The following is a 19,240-nucleotide window of genomic DNA, read 5'->3' as shown; positions in this document are numbered from 1 at the left end:
GCGCCCGCGCCGCCCGGCGGGCCGCGGCCCGGGCCTGCGCGCCGCCGCCCCCGGCCCCTTCCCCCGCGGACCGCGCTCCGCTTTGCAGTGATGCGGCCGCCCGCGGCCCCGCCCGGTTTTACCGGGGGAGGGCGGGGGGCCGCGCCCGCCGCGCCCGCCCGGCCCTGCGTGTGCGTGCGTGTGTGTGCGGTGCCGACACCCGGCAGGGCCCGCGGCGGCGCGGCCCGGCGCTGCTCGCGGAGGAGCGGGCCGCGCCGCGCTCCCGGGGCCGCGCGCCCGCCGGGGCCGGGGCCGGGGCCGGGGCCGGCCCGTCCTTCGCGCCGCCCCCCGGCGCGCCTGTGTTCAGTGCATTAAACCTGCTCTTTTATTTTGGTAACCGCTCCCGGCCCTGGCCCGCGCCGCGCCCTGCACCGGGCCCCGGGCCCCCGCGCGCCGCCCCGAGCCCCGAGCCCCGCACCGGGCCCGCACCGGGCCCCGGGCCCTGCACCGGGCCCGCACCGGGCCCCCGCGCGCCGCACCGGGCCCCGGGCCCCGGGCCCCGAGCTCCGCACCGGGCCCGGCCGCGTCGCCCTGGCAACTGCGCGGGGGGTGACGGGAGGCCCCGTGGGGTGGGGGTGGGAGCGGGCCGGGCCATTCGCGGACCGCCGAGGGGAAGCCCCGCCCCACGGCAGGAGCCGGCGCCTCTGTTAAAAGGGCAACATCACACCGTCGAGGCTTTCACTAGAACGGTCCTGGGAAAGGGTGGCCGCACCGCCCTCTTCAGGGCAACCTGGCCGCCTCGATGCGGCGCCCCGAAAGAGACGGCCGCAGGGAGCGAGGCCGCCTGGCTCCCGCCGCAGTGGGCGGGGAGGTAGGCAAGGAAAATGCTGCCCCCACCATCGATCTCCCTGTGAGGCGTTTCCCCTTTAAGCCCGCGGGCGGGCTCGGGCGCCATCGGTGCGGCGGGCCCGGGAGAACCGGGCGCGGAGCGTGCGGCGCGCGCGGCCGGTGCGGGGCGGGGCGGGGCGGGGCGCCGGCACCTCCCGCCGCGGCCCCGGGGAAAGTAGGTTGCGGGAAGTGGGGCAGTTGCATAACGGCCGCCCGCCCCCGCGCCGCCCGCCGCCCCGCGGCCTTTTTAGGGCGGGCAGCGGCGGCGCGGGCGGCGGAGACGGGTGGTGGCGGCGGTGAGTGCGGCGGGGCCGGCGGGTGCCCCGGTCCTGGGGCTGGGGGGTACTGGAACCGGCTGGCGCCGTGGGGCGGGAGAGACCCAGCAGCCCCCCGGGGCTGGGGGGGCCGCGCGGTGCCTCGGTCCCGGTGTTGCGGGGGGACCGGGACCGGTTGAGTCTTGGCACCGGGGCCGGAAGGGACCTGGTGGTGCCGCGGTCCTGGGAGCGAGGGGATCGGGACCGGCTGGTGCCTGGGGACCGGAGATGGGACGGGGCAGAGCGGCTCATGTACTGGTACCGCGGGTTGGAAAGACCTGACGCTGCTCCGGCCGGTACCGGGGGCAGAGGGGGACCCAGCGGCACGCCGGCAGCGGGGACAGGGGGTCCAGGACCAGGCGGCGCCCAGGGGCGGGAGGGGGCCCCGTGCCACGCCTGTGCCCGAGGCAGGGGATCCAGGACCTGCCAGCGCCCCGGTACCGGGGGTTGGTCGGGGTGACCCAGCGGCGCCCCGGTACCGGGGATTGGTCGGGGGGACCCAGCGAGGACTGGGGGCCCGGGACTGGCTGACGTCCCAGTGCTGGGGGTAGAAGGGTGCCCTGGGTTCCTGCCCCCCCCCAATGCTGACACCCATGCCCGCCCCAAAGGCGCTCTGGCCCCTGCGTGGACCGTGGTCCCCTCCACCGACCCCCTTGGATTTATGGACTTGTACATGATGAACTGCGAGCTGCTGGCCACCTGCAGTGCCCTGGGCTACCTTGAAGGGGACGTCTACCACAAGGAGCCCGACTGCCTGGGTACGTGGGACCTGGGCGAGCAGGGTGCCCAGCGGGGTGGTGGTGGGGGGGGTCTCACGGCCCCCTCACTGCCCCTCCCTGCAGAGAGCGTGAAGGATCTGATCCGGTACCTGCGTCACGAGGACGAGACCCGGGACATCCGCCAGCAGCTGGGGGCGGCCCAGATCCTGCAGAACGACCTGCTGCCCATCCTGGTGCAGTACCCGCAGGACAAGGTGCTCTTCGACGCCGTGGTCAGGTACCGCCCGGGGGGCGCAGGGGTGCCCAGCGCTGCTCCCCCTGCCAAGAGGGCCTCCCCAAGGGGCAGAGCTCCCACCGTGCCCCCGCTCCCCTCCTAGGCTGACAGTGAACCTGACACAGCCGGCTCTGCTCTGCTTCGGCAAAGTGCCCCAGGACGCTGCCTCCCGGCACCACTTTCTCCAGGTCGTGTCCTACCTGCAGGCCTATAAAGAGGTGAGCCCCCGCTGCAGGGACTAGGCTCTAGTGCAGCTCTGTGGGGTGGAAGGTTGTTGCCCCAGGCCCTAACGCTATTTTTTTCTCTAGGCCTTTGCTAGTGAGAAAGTTTTTGGGGTGCTCAGTGAGAAGCTCTATGACCTGCTGCAACTGGTAAGTGCCATTTCCCCAGCAGTGGGAATCTTCCCCAAGTTCAGGCATCTCATGTCTCGGAGCAGGGACTGAGTACTGGGAAGCTGGGTGGTCCCCAGCCGGCTGCCCTAGGGGAGCCCCTTACGGCCCTGTCACCCCCAGGACTGGGAGCAGCGACAGGAGGAAGACACACTACTGATCGAGAGGATCTTGCTCCTAGTGCGCAATGTGCTGCACGTGCCCCCAGACCCCACGGAGGAGCAGGTACTGGGCTGGAGGTCTCTTCCTGCATGCCTGGCCCCGGCTGCAGCCTGGAAAATGGGTCTGGGGCAGCCCAGGGCTGTCCCCTCCCAGCCTGGGGATGTGATGGCCCTGCGGCTTGCCTGAGGACCCTGGCGTCCTGCGTGCTAAGCCCCACGTCCACCCCCTCCTGCCAGGGCGTGGATGGTGACGCCAGCACCCATGACCGGGTGCTGTGGGCCCTGCACATCAGTGGTATGGACGACCTGCTCAAGTTCTTGGCCAGCTCCCAGACCGAACAGCAATGGGCCCTCCACGTCCTTGAGATCATCTCCCTCATGTTTCGTGACCAGGTGAGCCTGGGCAAGGGGTGGCAGGACATGGTGGGGGGGTGGGACAGGACCTACTGCCACCCTGCTCCCTCTGGAGCCTCTGGCATGGCACAGCTGATGGCTCCGCTCCCCCAGAAACCCGAGCAGCTGGCTGCGGTGGGGCAGGGCCGCACGGCCACCGAGCGGGGGGAGGACACGCGGGAGCTGGAGACGCTGCGGCAGCGGGAGCTGGCGGAGAGGAAGAGCCGAGCGCTGCAGCGCCCATCCAGGTGAGCGGGGACCGGCAGGGTGCGGGGCCCTGCCGCCGCCGGGCTGACTCTGATCACCCCGCGCCCCCATCCAGGCACTCCCGCTTTGGCGGCTCCTACGTCATCCAAGGCCTGAAGGCAATTGGGGACCGGGACGTTGTCTTCCACAAGGGCCTGCACAACGTGAGTGGCAGGGCTGGGATGGAGGAGGGGAGGCTGGGGCGCCGGGACGCGAGTCACCATTGGCATTTGCCTCTCTGCAGCTGAAGAGCTACAGCCACGACTTGGGCAAGGAGGTGCGGAGGGTGCCCAAGCGCCGGCTGGCGGCCCGCGAGGCCGAGCCGCCCCGTCGCTCTGCCCGCAACGTCCAGCTCTTCCTGCGCGAGTTCTGCCAGGACTTCCTGGAGGGCTGCTACAACCACCTCATGTACCTGGTCAAGGTGAGGGGGCTTGGGCTCGGGGACGGACACACGGCCCTGCGGTGCCAGATGGGGGTGCACAGGGTAATGGCCTGAGACAGCACAGTGTTCCCAGCACTGACCACTTCTCTGCCTCCCTCAGGACCAGCTGATCCGGGAGAAGGCTCAGCAGCATGATGAGACCTACTACCTGTGGGCCACAGCCTTCTTCATGGCCTTCAACCGGAGCCTGCGGTTCCGACCAGAGCTGGTGTCAGAGACGGTGGGGGTCCGTGCCTTTCACTTCATCGAGCAGAACCTCACCTCCTACTATGAGATGGCGCTGATGGACAAGAAGGAGGCTGCAACCTGGGCCCGCAGGTGAGTATGTGCCTCTCAGATTCCTGGGTCTCGTGGAGCTGCCAGGCTGGGGGGGTAGGGGAGTGGGTGTGAGGCTGGGGGGCACTGCTGTGCCCTGGCCTGATGCTGTGCACCCCCAGGATGCACCTGGCCCTGAAGGCCTACCAGGAGCTGCTGCGGACAGTGCAGGAGATGGACCGTTCGCCTGAGCAGGCCGTGCGGGACAGCAGCCAAATCATCAAGAGTGAGCCTCTTTGCCCCTACTGCCCTAAACTCTGTTCTCCGCCCCATTTTCCTAGCTCCTGGCTGATCTCTTCTTTTCCAGATAACATCTTCTACCTAATGGAGTACCGGGAGCTCTTCCTTGCCCTCTTCCGCAAGTTTGACGAGACGAAACAGCCGCGCAGCTTCTTGCGGGACCTGGTGGAGACGGCCCACCTCTTCCTCCGTATGCTGGAGCGCTTCTGCCAGGGGCGTGCAGGCCTGGTTGTGCAGGTGGGCTGCGGGTCTGGGACCGACTTTCCCAGCATGGCATAGGGCAGTACCTGCTGCAACCCTTCTCCCTCAGGCACCAGAGGACGGAGTACCCTCGTGGTGGTGGGGTGGATGCTCCAGGATGGGGCTCAGCCCTGCCCTGACTGCCTTGTCACCCAGCAGAGCAAGCGTGTGCGGAGGAAGAAAAAGCCACGAGCCCCTGCAGCCCTGACAGCGCAACCTCCTACCCCTGAGGAGCTGGAGGAGCTCTGGGCTAGCCTGGCCCCACAGCTCCAGGCCTGCGTGCAGGTAGGAGAGGAAGGATCCAGCCTTGAGCCCTCCTGCCCGGGGGTGCTAGTGTCTTTTGGGGGAGTACCAGGCTCCTAAGGTGGAGGGTCACCACGTGTGTGTGCCGTGCAGGGCGAGGTGCCTCTCCCTGACGATGTGGTGCCCTTCGACGCTGCGTCAGAGACGCCGGTGGAGGAACAGCGCGTGGAGGCCATGCTGCGGATCCAGGACTGCCTGCTCGGCAGCCGAGCCCCCGAGGCACTGAAACTGCTCCGCTCTGCCAGGTACCTGCCTGGCACCTTGCAGCCGAGCACTCCTGCTACCTCGTGGCTGAGCAGGGACATGGGGACGTGGTGTCAGCGTGTCCGCCTCCTGCAGGGAAGTGTGGCCCGAGGGAGACGTGTTTGGCCCTACTGTCGAGCCGTCAGAAGAGACCAAGCTTCTGCGTGAGATCCTCTTTGCTCCCCTTCCCCGTGAGTACCCAGGCTGGCAAGGGGACCCATGGCAGGATGGACTGTAGGCTTGATGCCATAGCAATTAAGGTGACTAACCCTGTCCCCAATGCAGGGCATGCACCCCCTGAGCCTGAGGAGCCTGAGGAGCTGGAGGAGGAGGAGGAGGAAGAGACCATGCGAGTCTCAGAGAAGGAGTTCAATTTCCTAGACTACCTCAAGCGGTGAGAGGGATGAGGTGCTGCTGGGATGACAGGACTCCTGGGTCCCTGCCGCAGCTCACTGACGGTGTCTGGGCCGGGGGCAGGTTCGCCAGCGCCCCTGTGATCCGAGCCTACGTGGTGCTGCTGCGTGGCTATGCCCAGAACAGTGCCCACACCAACCACTGCGTCGCCCGCATGCTGCACCGCCTGGCCTGTGACCTGCACATGGAGGCCTTGCTCTTCCAGCTCTCCCTCTTCTCCCTCTTCAACCGCCTGCTGAGCGACCCCTGTGCTGGTGCCTACCAGGTCAGATGGGGCCCTGGTCTCCTCCTGCCTCCCGGAGCCCCCCTGCTGCTGAGGAGGGGGCCGGGCCCAGGCATCCCCCCAGCTCTTCCATTCTCCCCTCAGGAGCTAGTGACTCTGGCCAAGTTCATCCTGGGCAAGTTCTTTGCGCTGGCAGCCACCAATAAGAAGGCCTGTGTGGAGCTGCTCTTCTGGAAGAGCCCAGCGATTGCCCGCGAGATGACCGAGGGCTACGGCTTGCTGCGGGAGGGCGAGGGGTGAGTAGGGGCCTGGCATGTCCCCTGCACCTGGGGCCAGAGATGGGTTTGCCACTGCCCTTCCCTGTCCCCTAACGTTCCCTCCACCTCTGCCGCCAGGGCCAGCTCGCGGAAGGCTCCAGTCTGGACGCCCCAGGAGGAACGAGAGCTGCGAGAGCTTTACTGGAAGTACAAGGAGGTGGAAGGTAATGCCCTGGACATGGGGCTCCCAAGGAGAGGAGTATGAGTTTAGGGGAAGAGCTGGGTGCTCTGCGGGAAGAGTGGGGCAGTTGGAGTTTCTTCCTGCCCCTTCACAACAGCCTCCCACCCTCTTAGGGGAGGATGTCATTGCAAACATCCTGGCCCACCTGCAGGCGCCTGGGCGCACGCGGAGACAAGTTGTGAACCAGCTGGTGCGGCTGGGGCTGGCCGGCAGCGTCAAGGACTTCCCGCGGGAGAGGTGGGTCCGGGCGCTGCTAGGGCAGGGCAGGATGCCTTCATTCAGTGCCTGCAGGGCTGGGGGTCTCGGATGCCTGGGTTCTTCCCCAGCTCCGAGGCAGGGCTGAGCAGCTGCAATCCCCCTAGGAAGGGCACCCGCATCGTGCTGTGGACGCAGGAGCAGGAGCAGGAGCTGGAGCGGCTCTTCGAGGAGTTCCAGGGCACGGATGGTGAGTGGGGCTGTGCATGGGTGGGTGCCCACCGGGACAGGCTCAGTACCCCACGCTGACCCCTCTCCTCCCCACAGACGTCCTGGGCAACATCATGAAGAACCTGACTGCCAGACGGTCCCGGGCCCGCGTGGTTGAGAAGCTGCTGGGGCTGGGGCTGGTGTCGGAGCGCAAGGAGCTGTACAAGAAGCGCAGGAGGAAGGGCCATGCCCCTGTGTCGGTACGAGGGGGGTGCAAGAAGGGCGAGAAGGGAGTCGAGCCCTAGGCAAGTCCTCAAAGGCAGAGGTGGTCCTCGGTAGGATGAGATGGAGCCCCTGGGGGCACCCGCCCAGGCCAGCTCAGCAGAGGAGGGAGATAGTGACGAAGAGGAGGAAGAAGAGGACGGTGCTGAGGAAGGCCCTCTGGATGAGCACTGGGCGCCGGAGGACGGGGCTGAGCAGGGACTGGTACAGCGTCTGCGGCAGGAAGGTGAGCGGGGGCTGAGCGAGTTTAGGGCTCTGGTTGGTGTTCGGCTCTGGGAGGACCGATCCTGTCTCACCTTCTCTGCGTGCGCAGGTCTGGCTGGGCCCCTGCAGTGGCTGGAGAACTACCTGAAGCGGACGGCTGGAGACCGCGAGGAGGATGGTGAGTGGGAGCTCGGCCTGGGATCTGGGTGCTGGGCCAGGGCCAGGCTCACAGCACTGTCTGCGCCCAGGCGTGTCCCACCCCGTGCCCTTGGTGCCGCTCTCGGAGGATAACGAAGATGCTATGGAGGACAGGCGCTTCCAGGCGCTGCTGCGGAAGCTGGGGCTCCGGCCTCCCGCCAGCGAGCAGGTGAGACCTCCCACCCCGTCCCCGCTGCGCGCCGAGGCACGGCATAGCCTGGGCTTGCAGCATCTCTCCCCTCTTCGCCCAGGAGTCCTTCTGGCGCATCCCGGCCGCCCTCACGCCCCAGCAGCTCCGCCGCGCCGCCGCCTCCCTCGCCCACCAGGGACCCGAGCGCGAGGGCTCCCCACCGAGCCCCCTTGGGCAGCTCTCAGCACCGCTGCACCCCCAGGGCCCCCCACCAGGTGAGGGGCTGGGATGGGGTGGGGAGACCTTGGCTAGGGCTTTCTCAGTGACAGGACTGGCCCTGATCCACTCTCTCCCTCTCCTTTCTCAGCAGAGCGGCCTTCGGCATCGCCGGGATGGGACTCGGAGAGGTGAGAACAGGGGCTCTCGCTGTGCCCCCGCATGGTGGGGGGCAGACCTGCACCCCTGGGGCTGGGCACCATCGGGCTCCTCTAAGCCGTGTCCCCATTGCTGCAGAGATGAGCCTGTCCCGGCAGGCACCAAGCGGAGGCGGCAGATGGACAGCGACAGTGAGGACGCTGCAAGTCCGGGTAAGTTGGGCCTCCACTTCCTCCATGCAATGTGGCACCTCTTCGGGGGGCTCGCGGCCCCCACCGGGGCTATGGGAGTCTCTCCCTGCCCCACAGACCATGGGGCTGGGAGGAAAGTGGGGGGCAGGCCTGTGCCCCCACCCCATGCAGATTGTGGTGCTGGGGGTCCTGGCCCCCCGATCACCTCTGTCCCCGCAGGCGCCAGCCCGGCCCCCACCGGGCCCTTTGTGGAAGAGGACGAGGAGCTGCAGCCCCCCGGCCGCCGGAAGCGTATTCGCCATGTGGAGGAGGAGGAAGAGGAGGACTGAGGCTCTTCTTGCCCTGCCCAGACCCTCGCTGTATTCCAGCACCCCAGGGGAGCAGGGGGCTGCAGGCCCTGCTCTCTGCAGCCTTCCTTGTCTTTAGTTTCTGCTTTTTCTGCAGGCTTTTAAACTGGTTTTTAAGGGTGGGGTAAAAGCAAGCTGCAGCTATCCCCCTCTTCTCCCCTTCTCTTATCCATCTTGGTGTTTCTGTGTCTAAGGTCACTGTTTCCCTAGGCCTTCTCTTTTCTAATTATACCTTTTAAAGCTGGAGAGAGACCAAATAAAAAAAGTATAAATCTTGCCCTGGCTGCCTTCTTTCCCTAGGCGTTTTATGCTGCCTTGTTCCTGCTGTGTCCCCTTCCCTATCTCTGTCCCTCCAGCCCCAGCCCCGGGGGGAGGTGCTGGGATGCACAGGGGATCAGGCCAGGCCCCCAGCGTGTCGCAACCCGTTTCTGATAAGGGCCCAGGCAGGTGGCTATAAAGGGGCTGGGGGGGGGGTCGGCTGCAGACGTGCGGCAGCTGCCTCGTGGCCCAGGGGACTCCGGCAGCGGCAGGGTGAGCTGGGGTGCTGGCGGGGCTGGGGCGGCGTGGGAGCTGTGGCCCCTGGGCGCTCACGGGCCTCTGCCCCCTTCTCCTGCCTTGACAGGCTCTGCCGGGAGCGACCTGCCATGCACTGGGCTCTGCCCTGCCTCCTCCTCCTCCTCTGCCTCCATGCCGCATCCAGCTCCACCGTGCCCTCCGGGCTGGATGCCGCCGCGGCTCGGGCACTGCTGGCACGGATCTCGGCGTCAGCCCCGCCGCAGGCACTGCCCGAGGCCGCCGGCGTCTCCTGCCGGGACCTGCAGCCGGACGCCCTGCCCGGCTTCTCCCGGCTCCCGGCGCTGCCCCGTGTGCTGGCCCAGGCCGCCCTGGCGCTGGCGCTCAGCGAGGCAGCCTGCAGCCCCCAGGCCGAGGCGCTGGTGCTGGAGCTGTACCGGGAGCTCGACGGCCCGACGGCTGAGGCCCTGCTGCAGGGTCTGGTGCGGCTCCAGAACGCCCCAGGCCGGGGCCACCTGCCTCTGCTCTTTATCCTGGCCCAGCTCGGCGCTTCTGTCCCCGTCCAGCCCTGCTCTGGCCTGACACTGCTCTCCAACGCCCAGCTCCGGGGCCCCGTGGCCAGCACCCACGCCACCCTTGCCGGGGCAGCAAGGGCCTGCCAGCGCCTGCAGGCCGCCTGCGCCGGCGTGGCAGCAGCAGGGCCGTCGTCCTTTCAGGCCGTGGGGTCCCAGGGCACCTGGGTGCTGCCTGCGCCGGGAGCCCGCTCCTGGCTCCAGCGCTGCAGCCGGGCGCCACAGGGCCGGAGCCGGCGGTCCAGCGAGGACAGCTGCAGTCTGGTGGGGGAGCAGGAGGTGCACAGGGTCCTGGAGTGGGTGCCCGGCATCAGCACCTTGTACAACCTGGGCACCAGCCTCTACTATGCCTACCAGGGCTGCGAGGAGGTGGCGTCGGAGCGGGCCTGGGAGGCGGCCATCGACCTGGGCTACGACAGCCTCGCGGTGCTCAGCGCCGGCACCGGCGGCCCCGTGGCCTACGGCGTCCACCTGGGGCTGCAGCCGGGGCTCAAGGCGGGCGTGCGGGCCCTCATCTGCTACTTCACCTCGGACGAGGACCCCCCACCGGCCCCCACGGCCCACACCGGCCCCGTCCGCCTCATCTGAGCCGTCAATAAACGCCCGTCGCCTGGCTGCGTGCGTGTGCACGTGTGTGGGGTCCATGGGGCAGCCCACGATCGATGGTGCGGTCGCCCTGCCCCGGGCCACGGGGACCTTGGCCCGGCCACCCGGTGACGGCAGGGCTCTGCCCCGGCCAGCGCAGCCTGTCCGGCCCAGCAGCGCCGCGGCGCTGGGGCCACTGGGCCGCTCTGGGGCCCGTCTACACCGCGCGGCCCTGGCCCCATAGCTCTGCCCTACGGCCTGGCTCTGTCCCAAGGGCCCCGCCCGGCTGCCCGAAGGCCTATGCTCACCCCCGCGGCCCCGAGCGTGGATCAATGGCCCGGACCCACGGCCACGGCCCACGGGCCGCCCCGGCAGGGCGCCGCCATCTCACCCCGCCCCCGGCCCCGCCCCCGGCCCGCCTGGCCCCGCCCCCAATTGCGTCATTTCTGGGAAGCGGGCGACCCGCGGAAACCCGGTTCTGCCGGCCGGGGGGGGCGTGGCCACTCCGCCGCTCTCCGCCAATGGCCGCGCAGAGCGGCGAAGGGGCGTGGCCTCCGCGCGCCTCCCATCCCGGCAGTGCGGGAGCCGCGGAGGCAGCCGAGGTGGGAGCGCAGCGCCGAGCACCGGGCGGGCGGGGGCCGGGGGGCGCGCGGGGGGGCCCTGACTGGGGGTGTCTTTTCAGGGAGGGGACCCGCAGGGGGTGCAGGGAGTCCTGTGTCGGAGGTGCCCCCGGGGGGGTGCAAGATACATTTTGGGGGGGTCCCGGGGGGGGCAGGCAGCCCTGTTTAGGGGGTGCAGGGTGGCCTTCGGGGGTGCCCCTTTGGGGGGGAGCAGGGAGCCACTTTGGGGGGTGGCCTGGGGTGCTTGCTCCAGGGTGGGCTGGGCCCCCCTTATCCAGCCCCCCGAGTGTGCCCGTCGTGGGCCCTGCCACAGTCCAGCACCGTCCTTCCCTCACAGCTTCCCCGCGGGCCAGGACCGAGGCTGCCAGCGCCTGCACCGCCTCCCTGGCCCGGGGCATGGCCAGTGGCTGAGCCTGCCTGTGGAGTGGCCTTGCTTGACCCCAGCATGGCCCAGTGGCAGGAGCTGCAGAGCTTGGCCAACACCTCCCTGGAGCAAGTCCACCAGCTCTACAGCAGCGTGGCGCTGCCCATGGAGGTGCGCCAGTGCCTGGCAGACTGGATCGAGGACCAGAACTGGTAACAGAGGGGGCGGGAGCCCTGGGGAGCAGGGGGCCGTGATGAGTCCCCACTGACCCTGCACGGTGCCACCAGGCGCCAGGCGGCCGAGCCGCACTCCTCCCATGCCCAGATGCTCTTCCACTCCTTGCTGGCGCTGCTGGGTGACCACCTGGGCAGCCCGGGACTGGGCGACGAGGACTTCATGCTCAAGCACAACCTGCGCAAGGCCAGGCGCGACCTCCAGGTAGGCAGCAGGGCTGGGCCAGAAGTCCCGGTGGGGCTGCGCACACCCTACTGACCCCACATCCTTGTCCGCAGGCTGCCTTCGAGGAGTGCCCGGAGAAATTTGCCAACCTGGTGGCCAACCTGCTGCAGGAAGAGCAGCAGATCCTGCGTCTGGCGCAGGCAGGGCAGCAGGTAGGAGAGGGGCCAGCAGCTGCCGCTGGCCCAGGCGCTCCCTCCGCGGGGCCAGCCAGTGCCCAAGGGCCCCGTGTCTCCGCAGGGAGGGGTGGCCCCAGCGCCCAGCACGCCCCAGCAGAGCGACCGGCAGCAGGAGATCCAGCGCCGGCTGGCCGACTTCCAGGCGGCCCTGCAGGTAACGGCCCCATCCGGCACGGCACGGCACGGCCATGTGGCACGGCACGGTCAGCCCACTCACCTCCTGCTCTGCCCGCAGGACGCTGATCGTGCCTTCCGCCACCTGGAAGATGCGCAGGACATGTTTGATTTCTGCTACAAGGTGCACTATCTTCCGGGTAAGGCCCATTTGGGGTGCCCAGATCCTTTCTGTGACCCTCCCAGGCTGGTCCTGCCCAGGCACCTGGCTGGGGAGGGCCGTGGCACTGGGACTCCTCTCACCCCGATCCCCGCAGGTGAGAACAGGACCAATGATCCCGAGTACATCAGGCAGATGCAAGGCCTGCAGGCCAAGCTGCAGAAGCTGGATCGGAGCCGGAAAGTGAGTGGGACACCAGGCTGGGTGGGGGGCTGGGCCTGCCCTGCGCCCCCTGCTCAGGCTCGCCTCTCCCCCAGGACGTGCTGGCTCAAATGCAGCAGCTGCTGGGGCGCAGCGAGACCCTGCAGGACTTCCTGCAGCAGGAGCTGGGGGCCTGGCGGGAGCGGCAGCAGAGTGCCTGCCTGGGGGCCCACGTTGACACCAGCCTGCTCCAGCTGGAGACCTGGTAGGGCCGGGCCGGGCCGGGCCTGGGGGCACCGCGGCAGACCCCCGCTGACCCCACCACGGCGCCCGCAGGTTCACAGCGCTGGGCGAGGGGCTCTTCCAGCTGCTGCAGCTGCTGCGGGCGTTGGGGGACCTGCGGCACAAGGTGACTTATGAGAGGGACCCGCTGCAGGCGGAGCTGCCGCTCCTGGAGACGCGGCTGCGGGAACTGCTCACCTACCTGCTCCAGAAGTGGGTGCAAAACCCGGGCGAGGAGGGGGGGGGACGCAGGGGTCTGGGGCAGCCCTGACCCCCCTCGCTCGCCCCCAGTGCCTTCGTGGTGGAGCTCCAGCCCAGCATGCCCACCTCCAGCAAGCGCCCGCTGGTGCTGCGCACAGCCAGCAAGTTCTCCGTGCGCGCCCGCCTCCTCGTCCGCCTGCACGACCGCAGCCGCCGCTTGGAAGCCAAGATCCACATCGACAGGTCGGGCCCCCCGCACCCGGACGGGATTCCCCCGCCTCACTGCGGGGGACCCGGGGTTGCTGACACCCTGTTGTCTCTTGCAGGAAGCCCCCCGAGATCCGAGGGTGAGAGCTGGGTGCCGGCCCCCATGAGTGTCCCGGCCCGAGGGGGGTCCTGGCCGCGGCAGCCCCCACCCTTGGCCTCTCTCTCCCCTGCAGTTTCCGCAAGTTCAACATCCTGACGTCAAACAGCAAAACCCTTGTGGCGGGCGACAGCCCCCAGGACGGGCTGGTCTGCGACTTCCAGCACCTGGTACAGTCCCACCCGGACGCCTGGGTCCTCTGCCAGGCAGGGGGAGCGGGGCGGGGGCTCAGCACCCCGAGCCTGGCCCGAGCCCCCTGCCCAGGCTGCGCTGACTCTCTCGTGCCCCACAGACGCTGAAGGAACAGAAGGTCGGCGGGTCAGGCAAGGGCAGCAAAAGCCCTGGCGAGGTGGGTGCGGGGCCATGGGGGCGAGCGGTGCCCCGGGCCACAGCCAGCAGCTCAGAGCTCCCGTCCCCGCAGGGTCCCCTCGCTGTCACGGAGGAGCTGCATCTCATCACCTTCACGCTGGCCTACGCCTACCGCGGGCTGGAGCTGGAGCTGGAGGTGAGGACCACGGGCTGGGGGGCTGGGGGTCTTGCAGGGCCCAGCCTGACGCCCTCTTCCTCCTGCAGACCTCCACACTGCCTGTCATCATCATCTCCAACAACAACCAGCTCTCCAGCGCCTGGGCCTCCATCCTCTGGTTCAACATGCTCAGCACCGACCCCAAGGCCAGTGACACACCAGCCCAGCCCCACGCTGTCCCCTTCCTCCCAGGCCTGTCCTGTCCTCTCCTCTTTGCCCTCTCCCTGTTTCCCCTCACCCTGGTCCTGGTGTCCCATAGCTGCAGCCCTGGTCCATGCCCATCTCTGTCCTTGTGTCTGTCCTTGGTCAGTTTGCTGTGCCCTATCCCAGGTCCAGGTTCCCTCTCTGTGCTCCTGGTCCTGGCCCTGGTCAGTATCTATCTCCCATGCCCTGTCCCTGGTGCTGGTCTCCAGGCCATGCTCCTGCCCCGTCTCTGTCCCTGGGCAGTGTCTCCCATGCCCTGCGCTCCCAGGTTCTGGTCCCAGTCCCTGATCACGTCCCTGATCTGTGCTCTTGCCCTGTCCCTGGCCTGATTCCCGCTCTCTGTCCTCTCCCTGGTCCCAGTCCCTGGTCCTCATCCCCAGGCTGTGGTCCTGCCCCCTCCCTGTGCCTCATTCCTGGTCCTTGCTCCATCCCTGCCTCTGTGTCCCATCCCTTGTCTCTCTCCCTAGTGTGTGTCCCTGTTCCTAATCCCTGCTGAGTGCCCCATCCTTGGTCTCCATCTCATCCCTGGTCCCCATCCCCAGGCCCTGGTCCTGCTCCATCCCTGTGCCTCAGGTCCCCCTACCATCCCTGGTCCCTGTCCCTACCCCATGCCCGGTCCCTGGTTCCCGTCCCCGGCACCCGCTCTGTGCCGGCCCCACACTCACCCCGTCTCTCGCAGAACCAGCAGTTCTTCGTGGCGCCCCCGTCGGCGCCCTGGCCCCGGCTGGCCGAGGTGCTGAGCTGGCAGTTTGAGAGCGTGGCCGAGCGGGGCCTCAGCAAGGAGCACCTCCACATGCTGGCCGAGAAGCTCTTCGGTAAGGCCGGGGCACGGAGCCCATCCCCGGGGCCTCCGAGCTCGCCCTGCCGAGGGCCTGGGGGGTGTGTTGTCTGGCTCACCCCACTCTCGTCCCCAAGGCTCAAAACCGTCCCCGGAGAGCACCCTGGCCTGGCCCAAGTTCTCCAAGGTGAGCAGCGCCTGGCAGCGCTGGCACCTGCGCAGCCCAGCCCCGCGGCTCCTGCTCACGCACTCTCTCCCGCAGGACAGCACCTCCGGCTTCTCCTTCTGGGCCTGGCTGGACGGGATCCTGGGGCTGCTCCAGGAGCATCTCAAGCAGCTCTGGAAGGACGGGTAGGGCTGGGGCTGGGGGGTCCGGATGGGCCTGAGGCCGGAGCGTGACGGTGCCTCCTCCTGCAGGCTCATCCTGGGCTTTGTGAGCCGGAAGCAAGAGAAGAAGCTGCTGAAGGGGAAGCGGACGGGGACATTTCTGATCCGCTTCAGTGAGAGCACCCTTGGCGGGGTCACCTGCACCTGGGTGGAGCATCCCGAGAGCGGTAAGCACCTGCTCTGCCCAGGGTGCCAGCCCCTCATCACGACCTCAGGCCTGCCCCAGTCGCTCATCCTGGCCCCACGGTGCCCCCACAGGGTCCCCCGCTTTCCGGGCTGTGGTTCCTTACACTGCATCTGAGCTGGCTTCCCTGGCGTTGCCCGACATCATCCACGACTACCAGCTGCTGGCGGAGGAGAACATCCCTGAGAACCCGCTCCAGTTCCTGTACCCAGACAGGGCCCGTGACGAGGCCTTTGGGCCATACTACAGCCAGCGGCAGGCAGGTACGGCATGGCACGGCACAGCACGGCCCCATTGCAGGGCCAGCGGCCACCCAGGGCCCCTCTGAACTCTCCCGTCTGCCCCCAGGGAGCCTGATGGAGAAGAAGGAATACTTGAACCAGCGCCTCATCCGCGTGTCCTCCAGGTGAGGCAGCTGGGTGCCTCCATCCATCCCTCTGCGGCCCCGCGGAGATGGGAGCCTCCTCGCAGCGCCGCCTTATGTCTCCAGGCCCTGGATGCTGACCCGGACCCATCTCTTCCACAGGCAGGCAAATGAGTCACGTCAGGCAGATGAAGAGCTGGTGGCTGCCACACAGGACCTGCAGACGCTGCAGCTGCAGCCCAGTGGCCCGGGGCCACTGCAGCCGATGCCCTGCAGCCCAGGGACACTGCAGCTAGTGCCTGGAGGCCCGGAGCCACCACTGGCGCTGCAGGTGGGATCGGGGGTCCCGGAGCTGCTGCAGCCAGGGCCTGGGGCCGTGGAGCCGCAGCTGGTGCTGCAGCTGGTCCCCGAAGGCCAGGGGATGCTGCAGGTGGGACCCAGAAGCCTGGGGACACTGCAGATGCTGCCCAGGAGCCTGGAGATGCTGCAGCCAGTTCCAGGAGTCCAGGAGATGCAGCAAGTAGGACCAGGGGACCAAGGGACGCTGCAGGCAGAGCCTGGGGCTGTGGAGCCACAGCTGGTGCTGCAGCTGGTCCCTGAAGGCCAGGGGATGCTGCAGGTGGGACCCAGCAGCTTGGGGACGCTGCAGGTGCTGCCCAGGAGCCTGGAGATGCTGCAGCCGGTTCCGGGGGTCCAGGGGATGCAGCAAGTAGGACCAGGGGACCAAGGGACACTGCAGCTGGGACCTGGGACCCTGGAGCCCTCGGTGGCCTTGCAGCTGATCCCTGAGGGCCAGGGGACGGTGCAGGTGGGACCCGGCAGCTTAGAGCCACTGCAGCCACTGCTGGAGAGCCTGGAGGCACTGGAGCCGGTGACGGAGGAGCTGGACATGCAGGAGTTCTTGCAGTCGCTGTCAGAGGAGCCAGAGCCCGGCTCAGGGGTGCTGGAGACGCTGCAGGCGGCGGAGCTGATGCCCAGCACACTGGAGGCTGGGGACAGCAGGCTGGAGAGGCTCAGCCCCAGGCCGGCCCGTGAGTGTCAACAGCCCTGGGGGGGCACAGCTGGGCCCCTGCTCGGCCTGACCCGCTGCGTCCCGCAGGCAGCGCCGCACTCCTGGACCACTGCGACCCGTTCCTGCCCCAGGCCGACGACGCAGCCCTGCCCGCCATGAACTCCCTCTTCGCCGAGGCCACCGACTTCCCCCCACTCCACATCGACCCCAACGATTTCCAGTAATCCCCTGCCTCCTCCCAGTGTAAATAAACCTTTTCTGCTCCAGCTGCCTGCAGCATTTTGGGGATGGTGGCTGCAGCCCCCATCCCCCCAAGCACGGACTTCCCAGTCTGTGTCCAGACCTTTATTAGAAATCCATAAATACACGAGATAAATAAGGAGCGTGGCACATAAATAGCCCCTCCAGGCAGAGGGGGAATAAATAGACGGCGGGGGCCGGTGTCTGGCCTCAGTGGGTGCTGGCGCTGTGGGTGAAGACGCGGCTCATGACGGCGGTGAAGGACTGAAGCCGCTTGAGTGCCTGGTGCTGCAGAAGCGTCTGGGCCCAGACGGCGCTGGGGGCGAGGGGGCGCCGGGGTGGGGGACCGTGCTCCTGCTGCGGGCAAGAGTGGGTCAGGGGGCCCGTGGCCGATGGGCGCCATGCTCCCGGCCACTGCGGGACGGGGCGCCCCAGGGCGGCGGGGTCCCCCTGGTGCCCCCGGTTGCCCCCTCACCTGGACGAGGCCCAGCAGCTTGTCCAGGGTGGTCTCCAGCCAGGGCAGGCGGCGGGCGGTGAACATGTCCGAGTCCAGCAGGTCCCGGTAGTGCTGCAGCCCTTGCAGGATCCGCCGCAGGCACCGCTGGGGGGGGAGCCGGGGGTGAGGCTGGGCCCCACAGCCCGGGGAGCACGGCATCCCCAAGCACATCCTCCCTGGTACCCCGTCCCGGAGCCCTCGGAGCCCCCCAAGCACATCACCCGGCGCCCAGGGACCCCTTGGGCCCTCCAGACCCCTCCAGTCACATCCGCCCCCAGGCAGCTCCGGGCCCCCCAGTACCGTGTTGTTGGTGTCCAGCGTGGAGGGGTCACAGGCGTCACTGCAGCGGATCCGGGGGGGCCAGTCCTCCTCGGGGGCCTCCTCGTCCAGCCGCATCTCCTCCTGGTAGTGGGGCATGGTGAGGGGCTGCCAGCCCCAACCACCCCCAGGATGCCCAGGACCCTCTGACACCTCCCCCCCCCAGCACTCTCTGGCCCCTCAGCCACCCAGTGCCCCTGGACCCCCCCAGCATCCCTGGGTGCTCCAGGATCACTGGGTCCTCAGCATCCCAGGGTCCCCCAGCACCCTTGGATCCCCCAGGCGTCCCTGAACCTTGGGATCCCCGGAGCCCCGGCACCCCCGGGACCCTCCCGGCACCCTGGCTCCTGGATACAGCGACACGCCAAGCCCCTGGCGCCCCGGTCCCCTCGGTCTCCCGGTGTCCCCGGGTGCCCCGAGCCTCCAGCCCCCCTCCTCGCCCCGGGCTCGCTCCCCGCGCCGCCGCCGCGCTCACCAGGACGCGGTGCGGCGCCTCGAGGGCCCCCAGGAGCCGCGACAGCTCCCGGGAGAGGCTCCTGCAGGCGGCCCAGTCGGTGCGGGGCGGCCGCGGCGCCGGGGCGGCCGCCGGGAGCAGCAGCGCCAGGAGGCAGAGGCAGAGGCGCGGGGCCATGGCGAGCTGGTGCCGCCACCGGCGCCGCCACCGGGCTCTTATGGGCCGGCGGCAGGTGGGGAATCCCCGGGGCAGGTGGCACCCGCCCCCCGTTACTGCGAAATCGCCGCCTCCCCCGAAAGCAGAACCGATACCGGGCCGGGGTCCCCGGGCTGAGCCCGGCCCCGGCCCCGCGCCGGCTGGGGCAGGAAAACCCGGGGCAGTTCCTGGTGGCTCCGCGCCCGGCGGCGGCCCCGCCACCGGGAGGACCCCGGCCGTGCGCCCCGGGCCCCAGGACCCCCCCCCCCGGAGAGCCCCTGCCCGCGGGACCCCCCGGCCCCGGCAGACCCCGGCCCCGGCTCCAACTCGCCTCCCCTTCTGCGCGGTGCGGGGGGAGCCCAGGCGTCCGGCCGGGAGGGGAGCGGAGGGGGGCGCGGAGCGGAGCGGGGCCGCCCCGGTGCCCCCCCGGGAAATCTCCGGGGGCGGCCCCGGCGCGGCGGCTTGCGGCTCCCTGGGGCCGCTGTGTCACGGCGGGGCTTCCCCGGCCGCTCCGGTGCCCTCGGCCCCCTCCGCCGGCCCGGCCCGGCCCCCGCGCTGCGCCGCGCCGCGCCGCCGCGCCGTGCTGCCCGCGGCTCCGCAATCGCGGCGGCCCCGACGGGGCGGCTCTGGCGCTTCCCGGTCCCCACCCGTGGGGCTGCCCCTGGCCTTCCCCGGCCACCGGCACCTCCGGCACCGCCCAGGGCCATGCCCGCAGGGAGGCTGGACACGGCTGGGATGTGGGAACCACGGGGAGGCTGGGCTGGAGGCAAGGGATAGTGGATGGTTGGGATGTGGGTCCCACAGGGAGGCTGGCAGGGAGGCCAGGCACAGCTGGGATGTGGGTCCCGCGAGATCAAGATGTAGGCTAGGGATAGTAGAAAGCTGGGAAGTGGGTCCCACGGGGAGGCCAGGATGGAGGCTAGGGATGGTAGATGGCTGGGAAGTGGGTCCTGCGGGGAGGCTGGGATGGAGGCTAGGGATGGTAGATGGCCGGGATGTGGGTCCTGTGGGGAGGCCGGGATGGAAGCTAGGGATGGTAGATGGCCGGGAAGTGGGTC

The 19,240-nt window shown here is 69.3% G+C and overlaps 4 protein-coding genes across 12 annotated transcripts; 3 read left to right on the top strand and 1 right to left on the bottom strand.

Moving 5' to 3' along the window:
* The first annotated feature begins 984 nt into the window (after window positions 1-984).
* Window positions 985-8,689, top strand: TIMELESS (timeless circadian regulator). Of its 4 annotated transcripts, none has more exons than XM_062597498.1 (30): window positions 985-1,042; window positions 1,790-1,939; window positions 2,024-2,177; window positions 2,278-2,392; window positions 2,483-2,545; window positions 2,687-2,788; window positions 2,962-3,117; window positions 3,232-3,365; window positions 3,440-3,527; window positions 3,608-3,784; window positions 3,906-4,123; window positions 4,243-4,346; window positions 4,428-4,597; window positions 4,757-4,885; window positions 4,997-5,148; window positions 5,243-5,337; window positions 5,432-5,540; window positions 5,624-5,825; window positions 5,928-6,079; window positions 6,179-6,264; window positions 6,395-6,518; window positions 6,644-6,726; window positions 6,804-6,946; window positions 7,026-7,194; window positions 7,282-7,350; window positions 7,421-7,539; window positions 7,622-7,775; window positions 7,868-7,907; window positions 8,014-8,087; window positions 8,286-8,689. In XM_062597498.1, exons 2-30 carry the CDS (start codon window positions 1,843-1,845, stop codon window positions 8,393-8,395), a joined length of 3,588 nt encoding a protein of 1,195 aa, XP_062453482.1. In that variant the 5' UTR covers window positions 985-1,042; window positions 1,790-1,842; the 3' UTR covers window positions 8,396-8,689. The 4 variants fall into 4 exon arrangements, with proteins under 4 accessions (XP_062453482.1, XP_062453483.1, XP_062453484.1 ...); XM_062597499.1 differs by lacking the exon at window positions 985-1,042 and adding an exon at window positions 1,090-1,163 and having other exon boundaries at window positions 4,760-4,885; XM_062597500.1 differs by lacking the exon at window positions 985-1,042 and adding an exon at window positions 1,090-1,163 and having other exon boundaries at window positions 7,871-7,907.
* Window positions 8,690-9,057: 368 nt separating this feature from the next.
* APOF (apolipoprotein F) lies at window positions 9,058-10,086 on the top strand. Its single transcript, XM_062597112.1, has one exon. The coding sequence runs from the start codon at window positions 9,058-9,060 to the stop codon at window positions 10,084-10,086; it is 1,029 nt and encodes a 342-aa protein (XP_062453096.1).
* Window positions 10,087-10,655: 569 nt separating this feature from the next.
* On the top strand, window positions 10,656-16,745 carry STAT2 (signal transducer and activator of transcription 2). 6 transcript variants are annotated; one of them, XM_062597331.1, is made up of 23 exons: window positions 10,656-10,685; window positions 11,041-11,279; window positions 11,355-11,505; window positions 11,580-11,678; window positions 11,764-11,856; window positions 11,938-12,016; window positions 12,134-12,219; window positions 12,294-12,442; window positions 12,514-12,672; window positions 12,751-12,903; window positions 12,987-13,007; window positions 13,101-13,194; window positions 13,317-13,373; window positions 13,446-13,529; window positions 13,598-13,696; window positions 14,434-14,569; window positions 14,670-14,719; window positions 14,795-14,883; window positions 14,950-15,086; window positions 15,178-15,366; window positions 15,452-15,509; window positions 15,630-16,498; window positions 16,567-16,745. In XM_062597331.1, exons 2-23 carry the CDS (start codon window positions 11,149-11,151, stop codon window positions 16,701-16,703), a joined length of 3,120 nt encoding a protein of 1,039 aa, XP_062453315.1. In that variant the 5' UTR covers window positions 10,656-10,685; window positions 11,041-11,148; the 3' UTR covers window positions 16,704-16,745. The 6 variants fall into 6 exon arrangements, with proteins under 6 accessions (XP_062453315.1, XP_062453313.1, XP_062453314.1 ...); XM_062597329.1 differs by having other exon boundaries at window positions 15,630-16,745; XM_062597330.1 differs by having other exon boundaries at window positions 14,670-14,883; window positions 15,630-15,798; window positions 15,928-16,745.
* A 184-nt stretch (window positions 16,746-16,929) lies between these two features.
* Window positions 16,930-18,164, bottom strand: LOC134152068 (interleukin-23 subunit alpha-like). Its single transcript, XM_062597111.1, has 4 exons — window positions 18,009-18,164; window positions 17,516-17,617; window positions 17,195-17,320; window positions 16,930-17,076 (listed from the first exon to the last, which is right to left on the bottom strand). The coding sequence occupies exons 1-4, from the start codon at window positions 18,162-18,164 to the stop codon at window positions 16,930-16,932; spliced, it is 531 nt and encodes a 176-aa protein (XP_062453095.1).
* Window positions 18,165-19,240: the final 1,076 nt, after the last annotated feature.

Source organism: Rhea pennata, chromosome 29 (assembly GCF_028389875.1).
Source record: "Rhea pennata isolate bPtePen1 chromosome 29, bPtePen1.pri, whole genome shotgun sequence".
Taxonomy (NCBI): Eukaryota; Metazoa; Chordata; class Aves; order Rheiformes; family Rheidae; genus Rhea; species Rhea pennata.
This window is presented reverse-complemented; position numbering and strand designations above follow the sequence as displayed.

Coding starts and splice junctions, on each gene's coding strand:
- TIMELESS (XM_062597498.1), top strand. CDS start 1,843: ATGGACTTGTACATGATGAACTGCGAGCTGCTGGCCACCTGCAGTGCC. Junction 2,789..2,961: donor CAGACCCCACGGAGGAGCAG/GTACTGGGCTGG, acceptor CCCTCCTGCCAG/GGCGTGGATGGTGACGCCAG. Junction 6,727..6,803: donor GGAGTTCCAGGGCACGGATG/GTGAGTGGGGCT, acceptor TCCTCCCCACAG/ACGTCCTGGGCAACATCATG.
- APOF (XM_062597112.1), top strand. CDS start 9,058: ATGCACTGGGCTCTGCCCTGCCTCCTCCTCCTCCTCTGCCTCCATGCC.
- STAT2 (XM_062597326.1), top strand. CDS start 11,149: ATGGCCCAGTGGCAGGAGCTGCAGAGCTTGGCCAACACCTCCCTGGAG. Junction 12,220..12,293: donor AGCTGGATCGGAGCCGGAAA/GTGAGTGGGACA, acceptor CCTCTCCCCCAG/GACGTGCTGGCTCAAATGCA. Junction 13,195..13,316: donor TCTGCGACTTCCAGCACCTG/GTACAGTCCCAC, acceptor CGTGCCCCACAG/ACGCTGAAGGAACAGAAGGT.
- LOC134152068 (XM_062597111.1), bottom strand. CDS start 18,164: ATGGCCCCGCGCCTCTGCCTCTGCCTCCTGGCGCTGCTGCTCCCGGCG. Junction 17,618..18,008: donor AGGCGCCGCACCGCGTCCTG/GTGAGCGCGGCG, acceptor CCCCACTACCAG/GAGGAGATGCGGCTGGACGA. Junction 17,321..17,515: donor CGCTGGACACCAACAACACG/GTACTGGGGGGC, acceptor CTCCCCCCCCAG/CGGTGCCTGCGGCGGATCCT.